This window comes from Myxine glutinosa, chromosome 2, assembly GCF_964187855.1.
Source record: "Myxine glutinosa chromosome 2, kmMyxGlut1.1, whole genome shotgun sequence".
In the NCBI taxonomy this organism is placed as follows: Eukaryota; Metazoa; Chordata; class Myxini; order Myxiniformes; family Myxinidae; genus Myxine; species Myxine glutinosa.
The window spans coordinates 85,722,256-85,745,301 of record NC_136262.1 but is presented as its reverse complement, the minus strand read 5'-3'; the positions used below and the strand labels follow the sequence as shown (position 1 = coordinate 85,745,301).

The 23,046-nt window shown below is 41.7% G+C and overlaps 1 protein-coding gene across 1 annotated transcript in view; it reads left to right on the top strand.

Annotated features, from left to right (window-relative positions):
• The window catches only part of LOC144890784 (general transcription factor II-I repeat domain-containing protein 2-like), a 28,179-nt gene extending 5,640 nt beyond the window's left edge, over positions 1–22,539 (top strand). The window contains exon 2 of the mRNA XM_078772610.1: positions 22,491–22,539. Coding sequence (XP_078628736.1) covers positions 22,491–22,539 — 49 coding nt within the window. The remainder of the gene's footprint in view (positions 1–22,490) is intronic.
• The last annotated feature ends 507 nt before the right edge of the window (positions 22,540–23,046 follow it).

The following is a 23,046-nucleotide window of genomic DNA, read 5'->3' as shown; positions in this document are numbered from 1 at the left end:
GCTGCCAAAGCAAAGACAATTCGATGAAGTATTGACTCGGAGTGAATACATGCAGTCGTGGTCCAAAATATTGGCACACTTGCACAAAATAACTAACAATTTTCTCTAAAAATAAGTTGAAATTGACAAAAGTATTTGGTCTCCACAATTCTTTATTATGCTGTTAATATTACAGAACCTTTGTTTTTGATTCAGATATATCGTTATAAATCAGAAAATAAAAAGAAATCCCTGCCCCCTTTATCTCCTTTTCTTCCACGTCTTCCTTCCATCTCCAGCCAATACTCACCTTTCCGATTCTAGTTTCCACTATACTCATTCAACCCTTTCTTCTTCTTTATCAAATCCACGTCCTCAATCCTCACTTCAGGGACTTTTCCCAGATTGTTTTTTCACAGTTTTGTTTAAATATTATTCAAACATTTTTAAACTTTCCCCTGCAGTGTTTTATTCAGTGGTTTATTACAACACGATGTTTTTCTTCCTACTTAAAAGGCTTTTTTCAATTTCCTCTTCAATTCATTCCATTTCAAAACAAAATTCAATCTCTTGCAGTTCTTCCTTTCTACATTCTCTAAACTCACCTTCATTCCACCCCTCCACTATCATTTTCAAATGGATCTCTGACTTGAAAATCACAACAAACCCAGTTTGTAATAAATGTTAGTTTGTCATCAATTGTCCACTTTCTAAACTCCCCCTTTAACCTTTCAAGAGAAAAGAACCTTTCAATTCTCCCCCCTCACCTCTCCCCTCATAAACTCCCCACAAGCCCCTCCCCTCCTAAACTCCCCACAAGCCCCTCCCATCCTAAACTCCCTCCTCACCCCTCCCTTTCTAATCTCCCTCCTCACTCCTCCCCTTCAAAACTCCCCCTCACCCCTCCGGGCTAACTCCGGGCTAACTGCAAGTGCTATGTATCGAGACAGGTGTGCACTCCAGCATGTGGCTGTCATGCAGAGAACTGTTGCAATCCGTCTGATCAAACCATGGAGTAAATAACCATAAACATTCATGAACTGTGACATAGAAATACAATTTTGAATACAAATACAATACATTATTTCTATGCGAACAGATTCGTCTATAACCGCGGTCGGGAACCTATGGCTCGCGAGCCATATATGGCTCTTCCGGTGACGGCATATGGCTCCCAGACAATTTTGAGTTGAAAAAAAAAAAATAATAAAAAAAAACCAGTTTGGAACTGATTTTAAAATACTTGTGATATTTCTTAATAATACTGTGTCATTTTAAAGTAAACAGAAATTAGTTTTGAAGATAAATTTCACGGGTCACCCGTGGGTCGGGTCGGGAACCAATGGCTCGCGAGCATGTCCGCGTCATTGTAAAGGTGAAGAAATCAATTTTATCAGATAGCCAACTAGTTTATCCGCTTCAACCCTTGTAACGGAAAAGATGGCGAAAAGAAAAAAGGACGATGATTACCGTGCATTCCAGGCTGCATGGACAGAGGAATTTGCATTTGGTGAGAGAGCAGGATCTGCGGTATGTCTAATATGCAATGATAAAATTGCATCGATGAAACGGTCAAATATAAAGCGGCACTTCGATACGCACCATGCTTCATTTGCATCGAAATATCCAGCGGGGGACAGCAGGAAAAGGGCATGCGAGGAGCTACAGCGGAGAGTGCAGACGAGTCAGCAGCAACTACGTGTGTGGACCAAGCAAGGTGACGGGAATTCCGCTAGCTTTGCGGGTGCTTTGGCAATAGTAAGGAATGGAAAGCCATTCACAGATGGCGAGTATGCCAAAACATTCATGCTTGATGTGGCCAATGAACTGTTTGATGACTTCCCAAATAAAGACAAGATAATCAAACGAATAAAAGACATGCCCCTGTCAGCAAGAACTGTGCATGATTGTAGCATCATGATGGCAAATCAAGTCGAGGAAACACAAATTAAGGACATAAACGCCGGGACATACTTTTCTCTCGCGTTAGATGAGTCAACAGACGTTAGCCATCTATCTCAGTGCAGTATAATTGCCAGGTATGCTGCAGGTGACACACTGCGTGAGGAAAGCTTGGCTGTTTTGCCAATGAAAGGGACAACAAGAGGAGAGGATTTATTCACGTCTTTCATGGAGTTTGCTAAAGAAAAAAAACTACCGATGGATAAACTTATTTCTGTCTGTACTGATGGTGCACCCTGTATGTTGGGGAAGAACAAAGGATTTGTAGCACTTCTCCGTGAACATGAAAAGAGAGCCATCCTATGTTTTCATTGCATCCTGCACCAGGAGGCGCTTTGCGCTCAGACGTGTGGCCAGGAGCTTGGTGAGGTGATGTCGCTGGTCATTCGAGTGGTCAACTTTATTGTTGCCCGAGCTTTAAATGATCGCCAGTTTAAAGCTCTGTTAGAAGAAGTTGGGAATCATTATCCCGGTCTGCTTTTACACAGCAACGTGTGTTGGTTGTCAAGGGGGAAGGTGCTCAGCCGTTTTGCAGCTTGCCTGAGTGAAATCCGGACTTTTCTTGAAATGAAAGGCGTCAAGCATCCTGAGCTAGACAACACTGACTGGCTCCTGCAGTTTCACTATCTCGTGGACATAACTGGCCATCTGAACCAGCTCAATGTGAAAATGCAAGGTATTGGAAATACAATCTCATCCCTTCAACAAGCAGTGTTTGCATTTGAAAGCAAGCTGGAAGTCTTTCTCAGGGACATTGAAACAGGTCGTCTTCTGCACTTTGAAAGACTGCAACAATTTAGAGATGCATGCTTAGCAAGTGACTCCACTCAACATCTGGATCTCCAGCAGCTAGCTGGCTTTACGTCCAATCTCCTGCAGTCATTCAAAGCACGTTTTGGAGAATTTCGTGCGCGCACTGGTCTTTTCAAGTTCATCACTCATCCACATGAGTGTGCAGTGGACAAAATCGACCTGACATGCATCCCCGGGGTCTCTATCGGAGACTTTGAGCTGGAAGTTGCTGACCTGAAGGCATCAGACATGTGAATGAGTAAGTTCAAGTCACTTAATGGAGAGTTGGAAAGTCTTGCGCGACAGCGAGCAGAGCTGGCGAGGGAACACAAGTGGACAGAAATGAAAAATCTTCAACCTGAAGACCAGCTGATTCTTAAAACATGGAACGAGCTTCCTGTGACATACCACACAATGCAGCGTGTGAGTATTGCCGTATTGACCATGTTTGGCTCTACATATGCATGTGAGCAGTCATTCTCGCATATGAGGAACATTAAGACCAACCTACGCTCACGTTTAACTGATGGAAGCCTCAACGCCTGCATGAAGCTCAACCTCACCACGTATGAACCAGACTACAAGGCCATCAGCAAAACCATGCAGCACCAGAAGTCGCATTAAAAGTAAGACATATTTAATTTATTATACGTTAAAAATACTATATGGCTCTCAATGAAATATATTTAGAAATATTTGGCTTTTATGGCTCTCCCAGTCAAAAAGGTTCCTGACCCCTGGTCTATAAGAACTATGCTATTCATGAACAAAGTTCGCTAGTAGAAGTTGCATCCACTGCATCAATCAATATTTCATTTATATGGATATGAATACATGTGAATATCGTATATCAATATAAATGAAGAACTCTAAAAGGACTAAATGGAAGTATTTTCATTGTATTGTTGGTTGATTCACAATATCAAATGTGAAACCGATATTGTACCCACATTGATCGAGCATTACGCTTTGCGATTTGGGATATCAAATCCATTTCGGGGTCAATTTAATTGCCAGTTAAGAATAATTTAATTAGAAATAGTAGAATATGTATGTTATCAAACAGTTTGGATGATCAAGTTTAATAAATCATTCAAGTTTGGCAAAACGGTGTCTTTATTTTTTTGTTCCAGGCCTGTTTTTACAATTTAGAGAAAAACGTGTTTTTGTGTCGAGAATCTGTTCGTAATTCAATATAATTTCAAGGATTTATAAGGCTAACAAACTTTTATAAATTACTCGACATCCTTAAATGATACAGTTTTCGAAAGCGCTTGTCTTATAGATGAAAATAAAGCAATATTTGAAAAATGGTAATTTGGGTCACCAGTGGTCAGTTTTGACGAGTATGTCTGCAAAATGCGATTCTGAGCTTGGCATCCACCCCTATGTTGTAGAGCAAGGTCTTGTGAACACATGCAGCATGGATGACAGCTTCTAACAAAAAATACCTACGGCACTTTTTTAAAGCACTTTTTTGCCGGTTGGCCGGCCGCCTACCATGGGCCTTAAACTTCCTGATAACATTGCGTGCGGCGGCCACAGAAACAAAAAGGTCTCTGGAGATAGACTTGTAGGGTTGAGATTGTCCATGCTTGACTATCTTGTGTCTGACCTCCTCAGATTTTCTGGTTGTTTTTTCTTTTCTGCATACTCATTGCTGTACACACAGTGACACATAAACAGCAGAATGACTCCTTTTCTCTATTCAAACTGGTTGAATGCGTGATTTTTATATTGCAGGCACCTGCAACTCACCACAGGTGAGTTCAATTCCAAATAAAGGTGAATCACCTGCTTGAAATCTAATTATTTCTCACATCTTCTAAAAGCTGCCAATAATATTGTCCGGGCCATTTTGATTTCTGTGTGTGATAAGTTAAGATTTAGTGTTTTTCAGCTTTTTTTCGTTTGTTCCAATGCAAACCAAAGAAATAGATATGTGGATACCAAAATATTTTGTAATTTCAACAATTTTCTGGAAGAAATGGTGCATTACTTGAAAAATGCGCAAGGGTGCCAATATTTTTGGCCACAACTGTATGTAAATTTCTGCATTTGGTTTTTAATTATTTTGTAAAAAAAATCAAAATCAAAGATGCACTTTGACATCATGGGGTATTATGTGTAGATAAGTGACAAAAAAATTAAATTCCATCTATTTTAAATTCAGGCTTTAACACAACAAAATGTGAAAAAGTCAAGGGGTGTGAATACTTTCTGAAGACATTGTAGCTATGGCCGATATTCAAACCCAGGCTTGACAGCTTAAAGGTGAGTGTGCCGACCTCTAGGCCATCCCGTCATCACTTAAAGCCAACTTTATGAATGGAAAGGTTAAGTACAAAGTTTTGCATTTTAAGTCAAAACAATGTTTTGAAATAATATGTTGTGGAAGCACACCCAGTGCCTTTGGCCTACTTTCTGTGCACCGTGACAGCAAAGCTTGCAAAATACTAAAATACAATATAAAAAAAGAAAAACACTTCCAAGAACATTTCAAATGGAAAATAGAAATGGAAGAATAAACAGCCCATTTTGATTGCAAATAAAGTGAGGGAAACCTTCAGAGCAAAGTGTCAACTTCAAGTGCAAATGGCATGAAAAATATGACAATAAATCCACATGTATTTGGGAATCCAAGAAACAGTAATATAATGCTGCAAAATCTTTCTGAAAGACGTGAATCAAGGAACACAATTAGATGTTTCAGGAACCAGGCTCATCGACTTTTTCTCTTACACACATTGATGACAAGTGGCATACGTGGGCAAATTCAATTAATTTTATTAACTCTGATAATTTGTGGTGGACAGTGAGGAAAGTGTTTTGCTGTTTTGCAGAAAGTCAGATGATCTACGAGATTAATCCAACTCAGACAAGTGGCAGATTTTGATGTTGGGAAGGTCTAGAAGAGCAAGCGATTTTGGAGCATTTATCACTCAATATCTTCGCATACTCAAATTCATAAAATCCTGTTTGCAAATTTTCTTGTGTTGTGCTTTAGTCCATTACTCAACTGCAAATGGCAAAATTAACTGTACATTACTGTCCCTAGCAAGGAAGGTTAGTATTACCACTAATCATGGCATTTTGTGGGCACTTCACAATGGAAAGGTTATACAAAATTTCGGAAGTGGCCCTCGAAGAGTAGATGATTCATTGTGAATGAATCCAGCTACCCTGCTGGATTGAGAGATTTCTCGAAATAAATACTACGACCCCAAGAGGCCAGTTTTCAAACAAGCATTTCAAAGTTTCACATCTTGCACACATTTTCACATCAAAGACAGATAACTCTACAAGGCACACATAACTGTTTGTAGTTTGGAAGATCCATATTTAAAAGTTAAGACACCACCAACTACTACAATTGCCCAGTACTACAACAACTGGGGACACCGCTTTGCAGTCGAGGTGCAGGGGCGGATCCAGGGGGGGGCGGGGTGCAGGGGCTGCACCCCCCCCTTCGATCTAGGATGAGGGTGCAGGTGGTGCCAATCTGCTGAACTGTTGGACCAGGGAAGAACACACGGAACTGCAGAAACTTCCAAGAACGCACGAAATGCCGTTTCTGACGATCAATTTTTTTAAATTCCCTGGGGGGGGGGGGGGGGGGGTGCGGGGGGGGGACCCCAGATCCCCCTTTATCCCTCCCCCCCAGCGCTATAGTTTCATGCGCGCCCCTGTCTTGAAATTCCTGGATCCGCCCCTGAGGTGGTGTGGTGTCGAGTGTCGAGAATATTTATCAAAGCCTCCATTCGCACCACAGACGGGAAGCTTAAGCATATCGAAACGTTTAGACGGTTTTGTGATGTTGTTTTGAAGGATGGTTTGACGCAATTGAATGTCTCTCTCATGTTTAAGTCGTCAAAACGTGAGCACACGATTTTTGCGGCAACGGAGAGGTTGATTTGTTACGGGTGTGGTGCACATGGACACACTAGGCAGTATTGTCCTGATGGGGAGAAAACGTATGCCACAGCAGCCGGACCAGCTCCCCCCGTGACCACTACGGATGATTCTATAGATGTTTCGCCTTCAGTGCAGGAATCTACGTCGGACCATCAAGGTACGGCTAAGAGTGGTGCTGATGAGACCGATACGGAGGTGCGTCGTGTAAGCGATGAGTCATCCAGTACAGCTGGCCATCGTGCAACCGATGAGTCAGCAAATGTAAGGGAGAAGCCTCTACCTGTAGAGGGAATGATTTGTGAGGAGCAGCAGATTGTAGATGCGGCGTCTCGGAAAAATTTGAAACGGTCACTTTTAATTACGAGGAATGAGGATAAAGGTGGTGAAGTGTTGGTGGTGCAGACAGAAACCAGTCTAAACGGTTCAGATAGTCCTTCACATGAAGGTCAGCAAGGTGGTGAAACTATGGCTGACATTATACCACCTGCTCAGGATGAAGGGGAACTTTTTTTCTGAAGGTTGCAATCAAACCTGCGGAACCGAACAACCTACTGATGACCATATCAATTCTAATGGGGAATGTAAAATACCCATTACCGCTAATAACGACTCCTCCCTCCCCCATTGCAATGAGGCATGAGGATAAAGAGGGTGAGGAAACCAAGGCAGATGGGGATGGAACAGGTGTTTCTGTGCAGGTTCAGGAGGAACTCATTACTAGCGTCACTAAGGGAATTCTAACAACTGAGACAATGATCGGCCATGAGGAGCCAGTGGCAATGGTTGACAGGGCTTCCTCCCCTCAGGAGGAAGAACAGCCTTTTGGAATCCCAAAAGAAAATATTGTTAGATTTTTGAAGGAAACTTTCAGACAACGGCATGTACGAATTAAGGATCATTTTCCTAATATTCAGGCCTTCCTTGCAGCCGCAAAACCTTTGCTGCAAAGGAGCGATCATGTGGAAATCTCCGAACCTGAGTTTCAACGGCTGAGGAAATCCATCACGAAGGCAAATAAGGAATTAAATGAGGAAGAGAACTTTACCCCCCAGAATAATCAACTATGGAACTAAATGTTGTATCCTTAAATATAAATGGGAGTCGTGCCCCTTTACGGAGGGTGCAAACCATTCAAGCGGTTGGAAAAGAAAAGGCTGACATTATTCTCTTACAAGAGACCCATGCTACTAGTGCTCAAGTAGCCAATTGGGGGAAACTTTTTAAGGGGCAATGGTGGCTAATATAAGTGGGTTCCCTACACCTGGGGCCAGGGTTGCCATTTGCTTAAGTAATAAGATTTGTGCTCAACAGGTTTCATTTAAAGAAATCTATAAAGGGCATTTGATCTTCGTAGAATTTCTTTACAAAACCCAAAAGATTATAGGAGTGAATGTTTATGCATTGTGTGACCCAAATGGAGAGGAAAATCTTATTTTCCACTCTACGGGATTTTGTAAAAACTCTGGACGCAACAGCTTTTATTTGTATCGCGGGAGACTTTAATTGCATGAGTTGTCCGTCGATTGATAGGAATGGTCACGAGCCTCATGTTGCCTCTATGAAAGCTCTAGAGGACACACTCAACATCTTTCGGTTTAAGGATGTGTGGAGATCACAACACCTACTCTCACGCTGTTATACATGGTGTAGATGCAATGATGGTATTATGTCAATGGCAAGGCTGGACAGATTCTATGTGAACAAGCCAATGCTGAATGTGGTGTCTGCCTCCAAAATTTTACCAACTGGATTCACAGACCACCGTTTAATCTCAATGTCCTTTAAGTTACCCTTTCCACCAGGTGGTAGTGCTTACTGGTCTTTGAATACTCGTTTCTTACATGACAAGAAATTTAATGATGCCTTTCGCGTCGTGTGGGAGAAAAATTCGCTCCTCCAGACCTGAGTATGATAGTCTCCGGCTGTGGTGGGACATTGCAAAGTCCCAAATTAAGAACTTCTGTCAACAGTATAGTGCATACACCACTAAAATCCAATCAATATCAATCGATCAGTTAAAATCTGAAATTGTATCCTTAGAACAGAATATTGACGAGTTTGGGAGAGGTGCACATGACCAACTAATATTGGCAAAGAAAGCAGTGCTAGCGGAAACGGTACGGCAACCGGCGATGGGTGCCTTGGTCCGAATGCGAATGAGCTATTTAACTCTGGATATGCCAAACAAAGAATTCTTTAAGTTAGAGTCTTCCGTCAAAGGGTCACAACAAATTCATACTTTACTCACTCTCAATGGGTCCCTGGTGACCTCCCAGCAGGCGATCAGGTGTACTCTGAAAGGGTTCTATTCTAACTTGTATTCTCCTCAGAACGTGGACAATGAGGTGATACAAGAGTTAATTGCTGGGCTTCCGAGTGTCGAGGAGGACGAGCGATGCATGCTTGACTCCCCAATTTTGGCTGAGGAACTTGAAGCAGCTGTGCGGAGCCTGAAAGACGGGAAAGCTTCTGGAATAGATGGCCTGCCTGCAGAATTCTATAAGACCTTCTGGGCCCTTGTGGGACCTGACTTACTCGATGTATTCGATGAAAGCATACGTGTCGGAGAACTTCCAATGTCTTGTAGACGAGCAGTGGTTTGTTTGCTGCCAAAAGCTGGGAATCTTCAACTGGTTGATAACTGGTGACCTGTCTCCTTATTGTGTGTTGATTACAAGATTCTCTCTAAAGTACTTGCTAATCGTATGAAGACTGTGATCAGTTCAGTTATACACCCGGACCAGACCTATTGTGTGCCTGGAAAATCTATTTATGATAACATTTTTTTGGTAAGAGATGTAATTTCATGCAATAATTTCCTGTGTGATGATTTTGGATTGCTGTTTCTTGATCAAACTAAGGCCTTCGATCGTATTGACCACAAGTACCTTTTTTCTGTCCTGAAAGGAATGGGGTTTGGTGAAACTTTAAACTCTTATGTGAAACTCCTGTGTACTCAATGTATGATAAAGATCAACAATAGGTTATGTTCTCCCTTTCCTTTCCAACGGGGTATTCGCCAAGGTTGCCCCCTCTCCGGGCTTTTATATATAGTCGCCCTTGAACCACTCCTTCGGTTTATTAGACAACGAATACCTCAGGGAATGAGAAGTATAGAAGGAGCAGAATTTGTGCAGACAGCTTATGCTGACGATGTCTGTGTTTTGATTAGAAGCTCCAATCATATCTCTGCTTTACAACGTTGTATGCGAGATTTCTCTGCAGCCTCTTCCGGTGGGATCAATTGGAATAAAAGTACAGCATTATGGTGTGGTAAAAGCAATCTCTCTTGTGTATCACCACCTTCACTCCCACATAACCTGGTCTGGAGAACGGATGGGGTTAAATATCTTGGAGTGCATATTGGTAATCGTGAAACAGAAATGAAAAATTGGGAAGGAGTGCTGGAACAAATTATGCACAGATTGAAAGCATGGGAAGGACTGCTGAGGTCCATCTCTTATAGAGGTCGTACTCTTGTCATAAATAATCTGGTTGCAACAAAATTATGGCACAGAATTATTGCTTTACAGCCATCAAACCAGTTGATATCTCTGGCCGGGTTGTGGCTTTTCGGCTGCAGTCTCTGCAGAGACTGCTATTCGCTGAACAGCTGCCCTGGCGGCCTTTTGCATTTTTCTGTTACAACAGGCTGGTAGACTGAGATATGATCGGCAGCTTCTTTTGATAGACCTCGAGCATATAAATTTTGCCTCTCTTCCGAGATTCTATCAGAGTTTATTGGATACTTGGAGAAGGTTTGACGTCCCCCGCTTGCTTGAGGGCTATAATTGTCGAATGTTCCTTGAAGAACCCCTTTTCTTCAATATTTTTTTCCTGGTATCTCTCATAGCCATGCCCTGATAAAAAAAATTATCCAAGGAGGGATTAACAAAGTATGTGATCTGAGAGATTCATCTGGGGTTAAGTGGAAACCTGCTGGGTTGGTGGCAACCTCAGGTGGATCTCGATCTGTCCGACGTGTAGGCCAAGTTGTACGTATAGTCATTAGGAAATTTAGACAGCTAAACATCGGCTGGGAAGGTGTTGGATTGATTGAGGATTGAAATCCATTGAGGATTTTCGGTTAACCTTCCCTGAAATCGAAGTGCTCCTTCTTCTTCCCTCCAGCCGGAGATTGAACATACCTCCCCCCCCCCCTGCCCCGCCCCCCTTTTCATCTTGTAACTAAGATTGGAATCCGTGATCTCTCTCGAAAAAACAAGAATGTACCCCTCTCTGCGAGAACACGAGTAGCTTTGTGGTCAGTGCGGTTAGGGTCGGGGTCTCCCTCTACTCCCCTTTGGCCTTGCATGTACACCTTACCAATACATGGTGTGTTAGCGGATATACCGTCACGTGAAAAAGTAAGTACACCCTATGTAAAGTTTTGACTTTTTCAACATATTTCAACATACAGCTATTTGATCTTCATTTCAACAATATTGATAGATAAAGGTGATATAATATAACAAATATCATGAAACATTTACATTTTGTAGTCCATTGTATAATTTAAATAAACATAAATGCAAATTTCGCATGTGGAAAAAGTAAGTACACCCTTGGCTCTCATAGGTGGTATTGCCCCATTTGGCAGAAACAACCTCAAGTAGGCGTTTTTTATAACTGTCTACCAGTCTCTGACATCGACTGGGAGAAATTTTTGCCCACTCCTCCATGCAGAATTCTTTCAGCTGTGTGATGTTTGAGGGGTTTCTTGCATGCACAGCTCGTTTCAAATCCACGCACAACATCTCGATGGGATTTAGATCTGGGCTTTGACTTGGCCATTCCAGAACCCTCCATTTCTTTCTTTTCAGCCATTCCTTGGTGGATTTACTGGTATGTTTAGGGTCATTGTCATGTTGCAAGGTCCACCTTCGGTTGAGCTTCAACTTTCCGACAGCTGGCCTCACATTATCCTCAATCACCCTCTGGTACAATGAAGAATTCATCGTGGGATATTCCTGCCCAGGCCCTGATGCAGCAAAGCTGCCCCAAACCGTAATATTTCCACCACCATGCTTTACAGTTGTTATCATGTTCTTGTGGTCAAATGCTGTCTTTGATTTTTGCCAAACATGTCTTCTGGTACTGTGGCCAAATAGCGCTACCTTTGACTCATCTGTCCAGAGCACATTGTTCCAGAAGTGCTGGTCTTTGCCTAGGTGTTCATTGGCAAACTTTAGTCTTGCCCTGATGTTCTTTCTGGACAGCAAAGGTTTCCTCCTGGCACACCTCCCATGTAGATCAAGTTTGTGCAGCCTCTTTCTTATGGTGGACTCGTGCACTTTGACATCAACAGTGGCAAGAGCTACCTGTAGGTCCCGTGATGACATTCTGGGGTTCTTAGAGACTTCTTTCAGCATCTTGCGGTCTGCTCTCGGGCTGAACTTGCTGGGGCGGCCTGGCCTGAACAAGTTGGCAGTTGTTTGGAATCTTCTCCACTTGTACATGATCTTCCGGACTGTCGAATGATTGATTTCAAATTGTTTGGAGATCTTTTTAAATCCCTTCCCAGACTCTTAGGCATCTATAACCTTCTTTCTGAATGCCCCAGAGAGCTCTTTTGATCTCAGCATGGTGACGCCACACACTTCCAACAACAAAGAGCAAACCAAACGAAATGTCTGAGGTTTAAATAAGACAGGTTCTTCCAAGATCCTCTCCAAAGATGTTCTAATCATTTGCACCTGAGCTGGTGCACCTGATTCTAATTTTAGGTATTTGAAGTAGTGATAAATGTAGGGGTGTACTTACTTTTTCCACATGCGAAATTTGCATTTATGTTTATTTAAATTATACAATGGACTACAAAATGTAAATGTTTCATGATATTTGTTATATTATATCACTTTTATCTATCAATATTGTTGAAATGAAGATCAAATAGCTGTATGTTGAAATATGTTGAAAAAGTCAAAACTTTACATGGGGTGTACTTACTTTTTCACGTGACTGTACAATGGAGGTTAGCACTCTGGGCGCTCCCCTCCAATATTTCTGTTCACCATATTAACAGCTCGCTGCCGGAAACTTGTCCTTTCTGTGATCAGGAGGATTTGTTTCATGCTTATGTACAGTGCCGTAGACTGACATCGCTTTTTCTTTTCCTTGAATATCTTTTTCATCAACTGTCCTTTCCTTTCAATATGCATATGTTTATATTTGGTGTGTCTTTCAGGCCCACATTTAGAGACGTGGGTGTTCTTCTCAATTTTTTGGTTGCTGTTGCAAAATATGCAATATATATATATCTCGGAAAATTAAAATAGATAATGGCTATGGCTCTGATGCTATTTCTATTTTTAAAGGGTTTGTCTCAACACGACTCAAGCTAGAATTTGATTTCTTCTTCAGTAATGGAAACGTCCAACTTTTTGAGAGAAAGTGGTGTATTGGCAATGTTTTGTGTTCAGTCGATGATTCAAAAGTGATAATTACTTTATAATTCCCTGATTGATTTGATTTTTTTTTTCTTTGGAACTGATTGGTTGCATATATGTTTTTTCCTGTGTCCTTGAATACAATAAAAGGGATTCAAAATTCAATTCTCTCTCTCTCTCTCTCTCTCTCTCTCTCTCGTCTCTCTCGTCTCTCTCGTCTCTCTCGTCTCTCTCGTCTCTCCCGTCTCTCTCTCTCTCGTCTCTCTCTCTCTCTCGTCTCTCTCTCTCTCTCTCTCGTCTCTCTCTCTCTCTCTCGTCTCTCTCTCTCTCGTCTCTCTCTCTCTCGTCTCTCTCTCTCTCTCTCTCTCGTCTCTCTCTCTCGTCTCTCTCTCTCTCGTCTCTCTCTCTCTCTCTCTCGTCTCTCTCTCTCTCTCTCTCGTCTCTCTCTCTCTCTCGTCTCTCTCTCTCTCATCTCTCTCTCTCTCTCGTCTCTCTCTCTCTCTCTCTCTCTTCTCTCTCGTCTCTCTCTCTCTCTCTCTCTCTCTCTCTCTCTCTCTCTCTGTCTCTCTCTCTCTCGTCTCTCTCTCTCTCGTCTCTCTCTCTCTCGTCTCTCTCTCTCTCTCTCTCTCTCTCTCTCTCTCTCTCTCTCTCATAGCCCTGACTTAGTGAAGGTGGGGTTCACCATCCTTGATGTGGGGGATCTCTGGGTCGCTCCTGCAAAATCGATCGGCTGTCAACTCTCCGAGGCTATACAACAACAAAAACATCAACAACAACTATAACAACTGCCCAGTATGCAAAAAAAAAAAAAAACACCTTTAGAGGCCATTTTTCCCCGCAAAGCGGGGGTTGGCCTTTTTTCTGGCACCGTGGTTGTTGTTGTTTTTGTTGGTCCCCTTTTTGAAGCAATGTTTTACGGCCGGATGCCCTTCCTGCCGCCAACCCTGTTTGTCACCTTTCAAAGCTGATACATTTTCCGATTGGGTATTTGCACTAGTTTGTGGTCTGTAAAAGCCAATTTTGACCGCATTTCAAAAAAGGGAAACATGCAATGATCACGTGGGTTTGGAACAGTTTCCATCAATACCAATCTTGCATGGCCAGCCTTTCCAGAATTAATTCTGATCAATAAGTGAATTACTAGCACATCGAAAAAAGTCAATGACTGACACTAAGGAAATCATGTTAAATTTTCGACATTGTTATTTTACAATTTAGCAGATTTTTTTTTTTTAATACAACATCCTTTGACGTCAATTTTAAGTTTTGAACAACTAATGTGCCCCTCTCCCTTCACTCTGATCCACATTTTATTTTTCTACTTATATGTTAAGCCTCATGGTGGATGATGTACTTTAGTAATATCCTTATGAGCAAAACTAAATGGTTCCAGTGAGTCAGTGTCAACCTCCATAGCTGATAAATCACTATGACAACAAGGGTAGCCAAACACAAACATATTTGATTTGAAATAGCTGTTGATGGAATTAGATGGTATAAATAGGCAGGGTTATAAAGAGGAAATAAAAAAATAGTTAAAGCAGAAAATACTTGTAAATGGCCCTCAAAGTCCATTTGAATAAATTGGCCAATTAAATAGACCAATAATGAACTCATGTAGAAAATAAAGGTACAGTAGAAGATGTGGAAATAGCTGAGATAATGGACCTAATACAATATTTTGCAAAGAATGTCGAAAGCACTGCATTTCAATGAGAGGATTGGAATCAAAAGACGAAACACTGGTACACCATCCATTAAATTGCTTTGCAACAGCAACTGAGGGAAATGATCTTCTATTGAGTAAACGATGAACATTGAAGGCTTGGAATCTGCCTGCTGGCATTATTTATATACTTCTAGCAGGAGTGCGTGCGTTGCCCGGTGCTGTTCCAATCATTTTGGCATTTTGAAGAAATCTTTTTTTTTTTCTCTAATTTTTGTCAGCCCCAAAAGAATTCCCTTCACCCACTCAGGAATGGGGTCAGGGATCATTTAATCTTACCTTTCACATAGCTACAAAGGCTTGGGCACTGTAGAACAATTTTTTAAAAGTCCAAAAAAATCAACTTTTTTCAAACATCTTTTACCTAATACACTCACTCCCTGGCACTCACTGATGAACCTCTAAAAGTTTGACGAAGGTCCGTTCAGCAGTCTCTGAGAAAATGGCGACACACAAACAGACACAGCTCTCTTATAGCATAGATACCTGCTGCTGATAGTGAGGTGTTGGTAATTCAGAGTGACATAGAATATATGGAAGGAGAAATATAACTTAAAATGCCAGCATGTGTAACTTAAAAACTAGCTTGATGGTGTGCGAGTTAGCATGGATTGCAGTAATGATTCATGGAAAGTCAATGATGTGTGTTGTCAGGAGTCAGGACTCATGCCAAAAGGTAGACATGTGAGGGCTGTGCATGCCTGACCCGAAAACTCATACATCAACGACTAGATCGTACTTTGCGGGTTTTCATTCGCTGCCCTCCATAACGCTAATGATGCAATGAAGAGGGACCAGAGGCGTTACGTGGATTCTTCTGCATCATTTTCTTTTCTTCCTTTACTTCCCTTTTTGGGTGAATTTCATTCATTGGTATCACATTTGAAATTTGGTTCACTGCTCCAGTTCTGCGTAATGTAAAGCACATTCTCATGAGCCAACATTATTTGGTTCACAATGCACACATCGTCCGACATGGCATCAGGAGTGGCAGCCGCACTTCCTTTGTGTCCACTTCCAAGCGCTTCAGATTTACCAAACAATGTTGTTCTTGTTGTCGTTATATAACCTCAGACAGTTCTCTCGAACAAGCCCACGGCAAGAAGACAGCCGATCGATTTTCATCCAGGATGGTGTACCCACACTTTCACAAAGTCAGAGCCACGACGGAGTTAGAGAGGGAGAGAGAGAAAGGGAGAGAGAGACTTGACTTTTGTGTGCTTTTATAAAGTATCAAAAAACACAAAAATATTTTCCCTCACAGACCATCACACAAAAAAAACACACAAACAATTTTGCAACAAATAATTTTACAAGAAAAAATTCTATAAATCATTGCCAAAAAGAAAAAAGGATATAAATATAATATACGTATAAATACACACACACACACACCCACGTGTATATACTGTATATTTATATATATACACTACATGCACAAAAGTATGTGGACACCCCTTCTAATTTGTGGATTCAGCTGTTTCTGCCACACCCATTGCTGACTGGTAAATATATTCAAACACACAGCCATTCAATCTCCATAGACAAACATTGGCAGTAGAATGGGCTGTGCTGAAGAGCTCAGTGACTGTCAACGTGGCACCGTCATAGGGTGCCACCTTTCCAACAAGTCAGTTCATCAAATTTCTGCCCTGCTAGAGCTGCCCCGGTCAACTCTAAGTGCTGTTATTTGTGAAGTGGAAACGTCTAGGAGCAACAACAGCTCAGCCTTGAAGTGGTAGGCCACACAATCTCACAGAACGGGACCGCTGAGTGCTGAAGCGCGTAGCACGTAAAAATCGTCTGGCCTCAGTTGCAACACTCACTACCAAGTTCCAAACTGCATGTGGAAGCAACGTCAACACAACAACTGTTTGGCAGGAGCTACATGAAATGGGTTTCCATGGTTGAGCAGCCGCACACAAGCCTAAGATCACCATGCGCAATGCCATGTGTCGGGTGGAGTGGTGTAAAGCTCGCCGCCATTGGACTCTGGAGCAGTGGAAACGCGTTCTCTGGAGTAATGAATTACACTTCACCATCTGGCAGTTCGACGGACTAATCTGGCTTTGGCGGATGCCAGGAGAACGCTACCTGCCCGAATGCATAGTGCCAACTATAAAATTTGGTGGAGGAGGAATAATGGACTGGGGCTGTTTTTCATGGTTCAGGCTAGGCCCCTTATTCCAGTGAAGCTAAATCTTAACACTACAGCATACAATGTCATTCTAGACGATTGAGTGCTTCCAACTTTGTGGCAACAGTTTCGGGAAGGCCCTTTCCTGTTTCAGCATGACAAAGTGCACAAAGCGAGGTCCATACAGAAATGGTTTGTCGAGATCGGTGTGGAAGAACTTGACTGGCCTGCACAGAACCCTGATCTCAACCCCATCGAACACCTTTGGGATGAATTGGAATGCCGATTGTGAGCCAGGCCTAATCGCCCAACATCGGTGCCTGACCTCACTAATGCTCTTGTGGCTGAATGGAAGCAAATCTCTGCAGCAATGTTTCAACATCTAGTGGAAATCCTTCCCAGAAGAGTGGAGGCTGTTATAGCAGAAAAGGGGGGTGAGGGGGGGGGGGAGGGGGCAACTCCATATTAATGCCCATGATTTTGGAATGAGATGTTCGATGTTCGGGTGTCCACGTACTTTCGGTCAAATAGTGTACTTCTGGTACTGTTTCCAGTACCACCACGGGGTTCCTGCTGTAGGACTCACCTTGGAGGTCCTGCGAGCCTGACACGATCTGAATCTTGTTTTAATTCTTCTCAGAATCAAAGGAGTCCTCACTTGAACATTTGTGGCCTTTTTTCCTGATCCATTGCGGCTACTTCCATGTTATCATCTGCGCTGCCTTGTACAGTCGACGGAATGAGTGAGGATTCAACCACTTCTTTCATTCCATCCTCAAATTGGGGGGTGGGATTAGTCACCTCATGTTCTATCATTTATAAAATAATCATTTATAAAATAATGATAATTTTTTTTTGTAAAATATTCTATAGAAAAATCTGCCCCTTTGGTGGTCCATGTCATGGTCACTTGTAATGGACTGGACCACAAACACCTTCAGACTGTTACAGAGAAATTTATTGAAGTACGTGCACGGGGAGAGAAAGCAATTAAGCAAGCCGTTATTACGTACACAAATCCTGGCAGATCTCTCCGGAGAGTAATCAACAAGTGTGCTGTACTTATAGTAATTCAAAGAGCGGCCTACGAGCCAAAAGAACAGCCTAAGGCCCTAAAGCAAGGAGATAAGAAGTGGTTAAAGGAGCGGCCAACCGCCCCTCCCTGCCATGTAAGCAGAAAACGAGCCATGAGAAAGAGAAAGGAGTCAAGCACACAGATTACAGTTTGCCCAACAGATTATCTCAACAGCTGCCATGAATTCCGAGAACAAAGCACTGCCTCAATCCCTCTTTCTACCTGGCAACAGTTGTTCTCTGGCTCATAAAGGAATACATGTTTAAAAGAAATACATTGAAATCTCACATCTACGGGGGGGGGGGGGGGCGGGTTCCCCCCTAAAATAGGTATTCGCTTTCTTCTCAGAAACTACACATGCAATTTCGATGAAACTTCACCACAACCTTCATCGCCCGTGATGTACCAATGTTTGTTCAAGGCATTAGAAAAATTGAGGTCTGAGGAGGTTCATGAGGTGGGAGGGGGAGGGGGGGGGGGGTTGCCCCCCAAAATAGGTATTTTTTGTTTGTTTGTTTAAAGTGTTATGATTATGTTAGTATGATTCTACATGCTGCCCTGTCTTCTAGAAACCATTCAAATTGGTTTGAAATACCTTTAGTCAGTGCAGTATATTGTTTATTCGACCAGGTGATTGTCAGGGGTATTGCCCCTATGTTTATTAATACACTACTCATAATAAGTTAGGGATATTGTGGGAGTGAGTTTAGTTTTTTTTATTGGGGTTAGGGTTTGGGGTATTGGGGTATTTGGGGTATTGAAATCAAGAATGCTGTGTTTTTTCACACTCATTAATAACCATAGAATTAGGACCAACAACTTTTTTCAACATAATTAATACACAAAATCAACCACACCGAAGAACCTGCCAATATAGTGGGGCAACTTAGCATAAGAATTGTGCATTTTGTGAGGAAAGCACCAAATTTGGTACACTAGTAGACTATCATATTATGAAAAGATCTGGATATTGGGCCATCTCAGATTCAGAGATTTGATTTTTTCAATATTTCGATTCGATTGGGATCGAAGAGAACACCTTCTTCGTCTTCTGTACAGTGAAGTTGCCAGCCCTGAATTCTCTGGCTACATCTGGGTGCTTCATTGGGAGTGCAACCGTGTCCCTCAGGTGAACAGGGACCCACCTGGCATAGTGTGTGTGGTCTAAGGCATGGAACCATGGGACCAGTTCCGTCAGGGCATCAAGGTACATCGTGAATGAAGCCTGCTGCAGAGAACGCACGTAGACCAGTACCAACATCTATAGTTCCAGCACAGTTGCCTAGTACTGAAAGTTGGGAATGTCTTCTCCTCTCTGGTGACACCGGTCTTCGAACTCAGGCAGGTCTTCTGCATCATCAGCATATGTCATACAGTGGCGTTCATACGCACGGTTTTGCAGGATGTGCAGTGCCGCTGCAGTGATTTGATGAGCTCTTCTTGTGCGGGTGACGTGGGCAGCTCGTAGGAAGGAGTCGGCCGTCCCTGGCGTTGCAATCTCAGCTTGCAAATCTGCAAAATCTGCAAATCTTGCAAAAATCAAATCTCTGAATCTGAGATGGCCCAATATCCAGATCTTTTCATAATATGATAGTCTACTAGTGTGCCAAATTTGGTGCTTTCCTCACAAAATGCACAATTGTTATGCTATATTTAGCTTAGCTGCCGGACTAATATCTCTAACTTATTGCGAGTAGTGTAAACGGCGGAATATTATTGATGGTGATTTTAACCGTCGGAGCTTGAAGAGCGAACACGGAAAGAAAAGTGTTCGGTTCAATGACCAAACCTTGTTCGACTACGTCCGCCAACATCTGCTCGACCGACACAAACATGACAAACTTCTTGTTCATGCAAGAAGCAGCACGAATGCTTTGTGCACTAACGATGTTTCCACTGGCGGAAAGCTCATTCTTAATTTCCACGTCACTGGGAGGGACGTAAACTAACCTGTAGGCTATGAGCCAGACCCCCCAAATTGACCGGTCGGTACCATACAGATGGAGTAAGGCTCATTGTGATTTTTAGCAAGATATATGTCCCTAGATATGAAAAAAAGTGATAGCAGTGTATAACTCTCGGCCATCTCTGTGTTATCACCCGAAATATTATTATACGCCCGCTTCGCTTCGCCAAAAAATGTGATATTTGCTAAAATTGGAATAAATATGTTTTTAAGGACCACAGAGTGCCAATAATTTGCATACTGGATGCCAACTAATATAGTAATAGAAATATAGAACATTTGTGGGGGTTATTTATCAAATTTTTGATATAATGACAAAAAATATGTTAAATTTAGTGAAAAAGTGGTCGAAATCGCTTCGAGTTCAGAATTCACATTGTACATTTTTGTCAATATTTCAAAAATGAAAACTCCCAGAGTAACATTGAGATACCAAAACTGAGATTGTAAAACTGAGATTGAGATACCAAAATAAAACTCAGTAAAAATTACACTGAGATACCAAAAGTAGTAGACGAATAAACCTAAAATGTTCAAAAGCTATGTTTCGTTCTAAAATATCAAAATTAGGGGGTATGGTTGAACATATTTTGAACTTTGCCAAAATATGTGCCCCAAACAACCACCATATTACAAAGTAATGATATATTCCAATGCAGTGGTTCCTTGCGAAGATTTTGAGGGGTCAAATGTTACTCTGGGAGTTTTCATTTTTGAAATATTGACAAAAATGTACAATGTGAATTCTGAACTCGAAGCGATTTCGACCACTTTTTCACTAAATTTAACATATTTTTTGTCATTATATCAATATTTTGATAAATAACCCCCACAAATGGTCTATTTTCTATTACTATATTAGTTGGCATCCAGTATGCAAATTATTGGCACTCTGTGGTCCTTAAAAACATATATTTATTCCAATTTTAGCAAATATCACATTTTTTGGCGAAGCGAAGCAGGCGTATAATAATATTTCGGGTGATAACACAGAGATGGCCGAGAGTTATACACTGCTATCACTTTTGTCATATCTAGGGACATATATCTTGCTAAAAATCACAATGAGCCTTACTCCATCTGTATGGTACCGACCAACCCCCTTGGCTCATAGCCTACTGTGTTTTCGAGTTAGTGATTCATAAGTGTCAATGCGGAAATGTTTGCCCGCCATTCTAGCTCGAACTAGAACGGCACTCGGTAGAGAGCTTACCTTCGCCAGGCTGAACCGTTTATGTTTTGTATCCCACTGATTGGCCAAATCTAGATTCGGACCTGAACCAAAATCTAATCGACTTGTTCTTGTCACCGAACCAACTCATCCACCAAGTTTATTCATAATTAGCCCATAACTTTTTAAAATATCATGTTATACATATATATATGTATACACATATCGTTTTTCGCCCGATCTCTCAATGGTGAAGAATCACTTAAAAATTAAATAATTATTGTATTCAAATACAAATTCAGATCTTCACCAAAATCGAATTGATTCTTCCTTGTCACACACACACAACCTGTCTACTAAGTTTCGTCCAAATCTGTCCATAACTTTTTGAGATATCCTGCTATTTATCGTTTTTGGCCCTATCTCCCAATGGTGAAGAATCACTTTAAAATTATATAATTATCGTATGCGAATTCATAGTCAGATCTTCACCAAATCAAATCGATTCGTTCCTGTCACACACCCATCCTCTCCACCACGTTTCATCCAAATACGTCCATAATTTTTAAAGATATCATGCTATTTATCGTTTTTGGCCCTTTCTCCCAATGGTGAAGAATCACTTAAATTCTAGTAGCCGGATTCGAATCCGGATCTTCACCAAAATCTAATAATTTCGCCCCTGTCACATACACTACGTCTCTGCCAAATTTCGTCCGAATCTGTCCTCAAGTTTTTGAGATATCTTGTTCACAGACAAAGAGACAAACAAACAAACAGACAGACAGACAGGGGTGAAAACATAACCTCCATCCACCTTCTGTGGTTGAGGTAATACATTTCCCCGAGTGTGCTGACAGTCTTGTGGTTGTAGTTTAGACCTCTGCTGATTTTGGTGGGAGCCCCCTTGATAACATGTGAGACCCCCTGATACAAAAAAAAAATCTAAGACCTGGCGATCCTGCGGACCATCGAGTAGATAGGCTGTATCGGGTTTCAGAGCAATTGGTTGGAAAATTAAGGATGCGTAGGGATCTGAAGTTTCAGGTGGTTACCTCCTCTCCCCCTTGAAAACTCCCATGATCCGAAATATAAAAATCGAAGCTTATGAGATTGTGCGGGAAACAGTCTTGTATTGATGTGTCAAGTTTCAAAACAATCAGCCGGGTGATAATTGAGGAGTAGCAAAACTAGCAAAACGTTCGGACTGACGGACAGACTCTTTGAGAATTGAGATGAGATGACCTAAAAATTATTACAGTTTTATTTTACATCATCTTTTCGACAACATAAACGTCAATTCCTCCAGCAGTTGACGTTTAAGTATTACCTAGTTAAATTCTGCAATACGACATTATCTTTATTACTTCTTATGCAGCCTATGGCTGCTGGTTGCATCACTGCTGGGAGCACTGCTGTGCCACTGATGCAGTATGCCCCTCTTCCCAGTTAGCTGGTACTCATTTTGCCGGCCTCGGAAGGATGACAAACTGAGTCAACCCACCTTGTGTTATCTAAGAGCCCGACAGGGGCTCAAACTCAAGAATCTAAGCTATTAAGTCGGCCACATTTACCGTCGAGCCAGCACCAGGCTTTGCTACAAGAGATGAAACACTTTAATTGAAGAGATTAATAGATAACAATAATTACAGTATGGTATTGTAATTTGTAATATTTACCAAAAAAAAGATAAGCAAGCAGACGATGAAGGTTGAACAGGAATTTGAGTATTTCATATTCGTGCAAAAATGATATCGCAAGGTCATGGTGAAGACATATTTACATATATCGCAAAGTCATGGTGAAGACATATTTACATATATCGCAAGGTCATGGTGAAGACATCGTTATGGATTCGTCACTTCTGGTGTTGTGGTTTTCATCCACTTGAAACATTTCTGGTTCTATGTATTATTATTATGATTGTTTGAGGG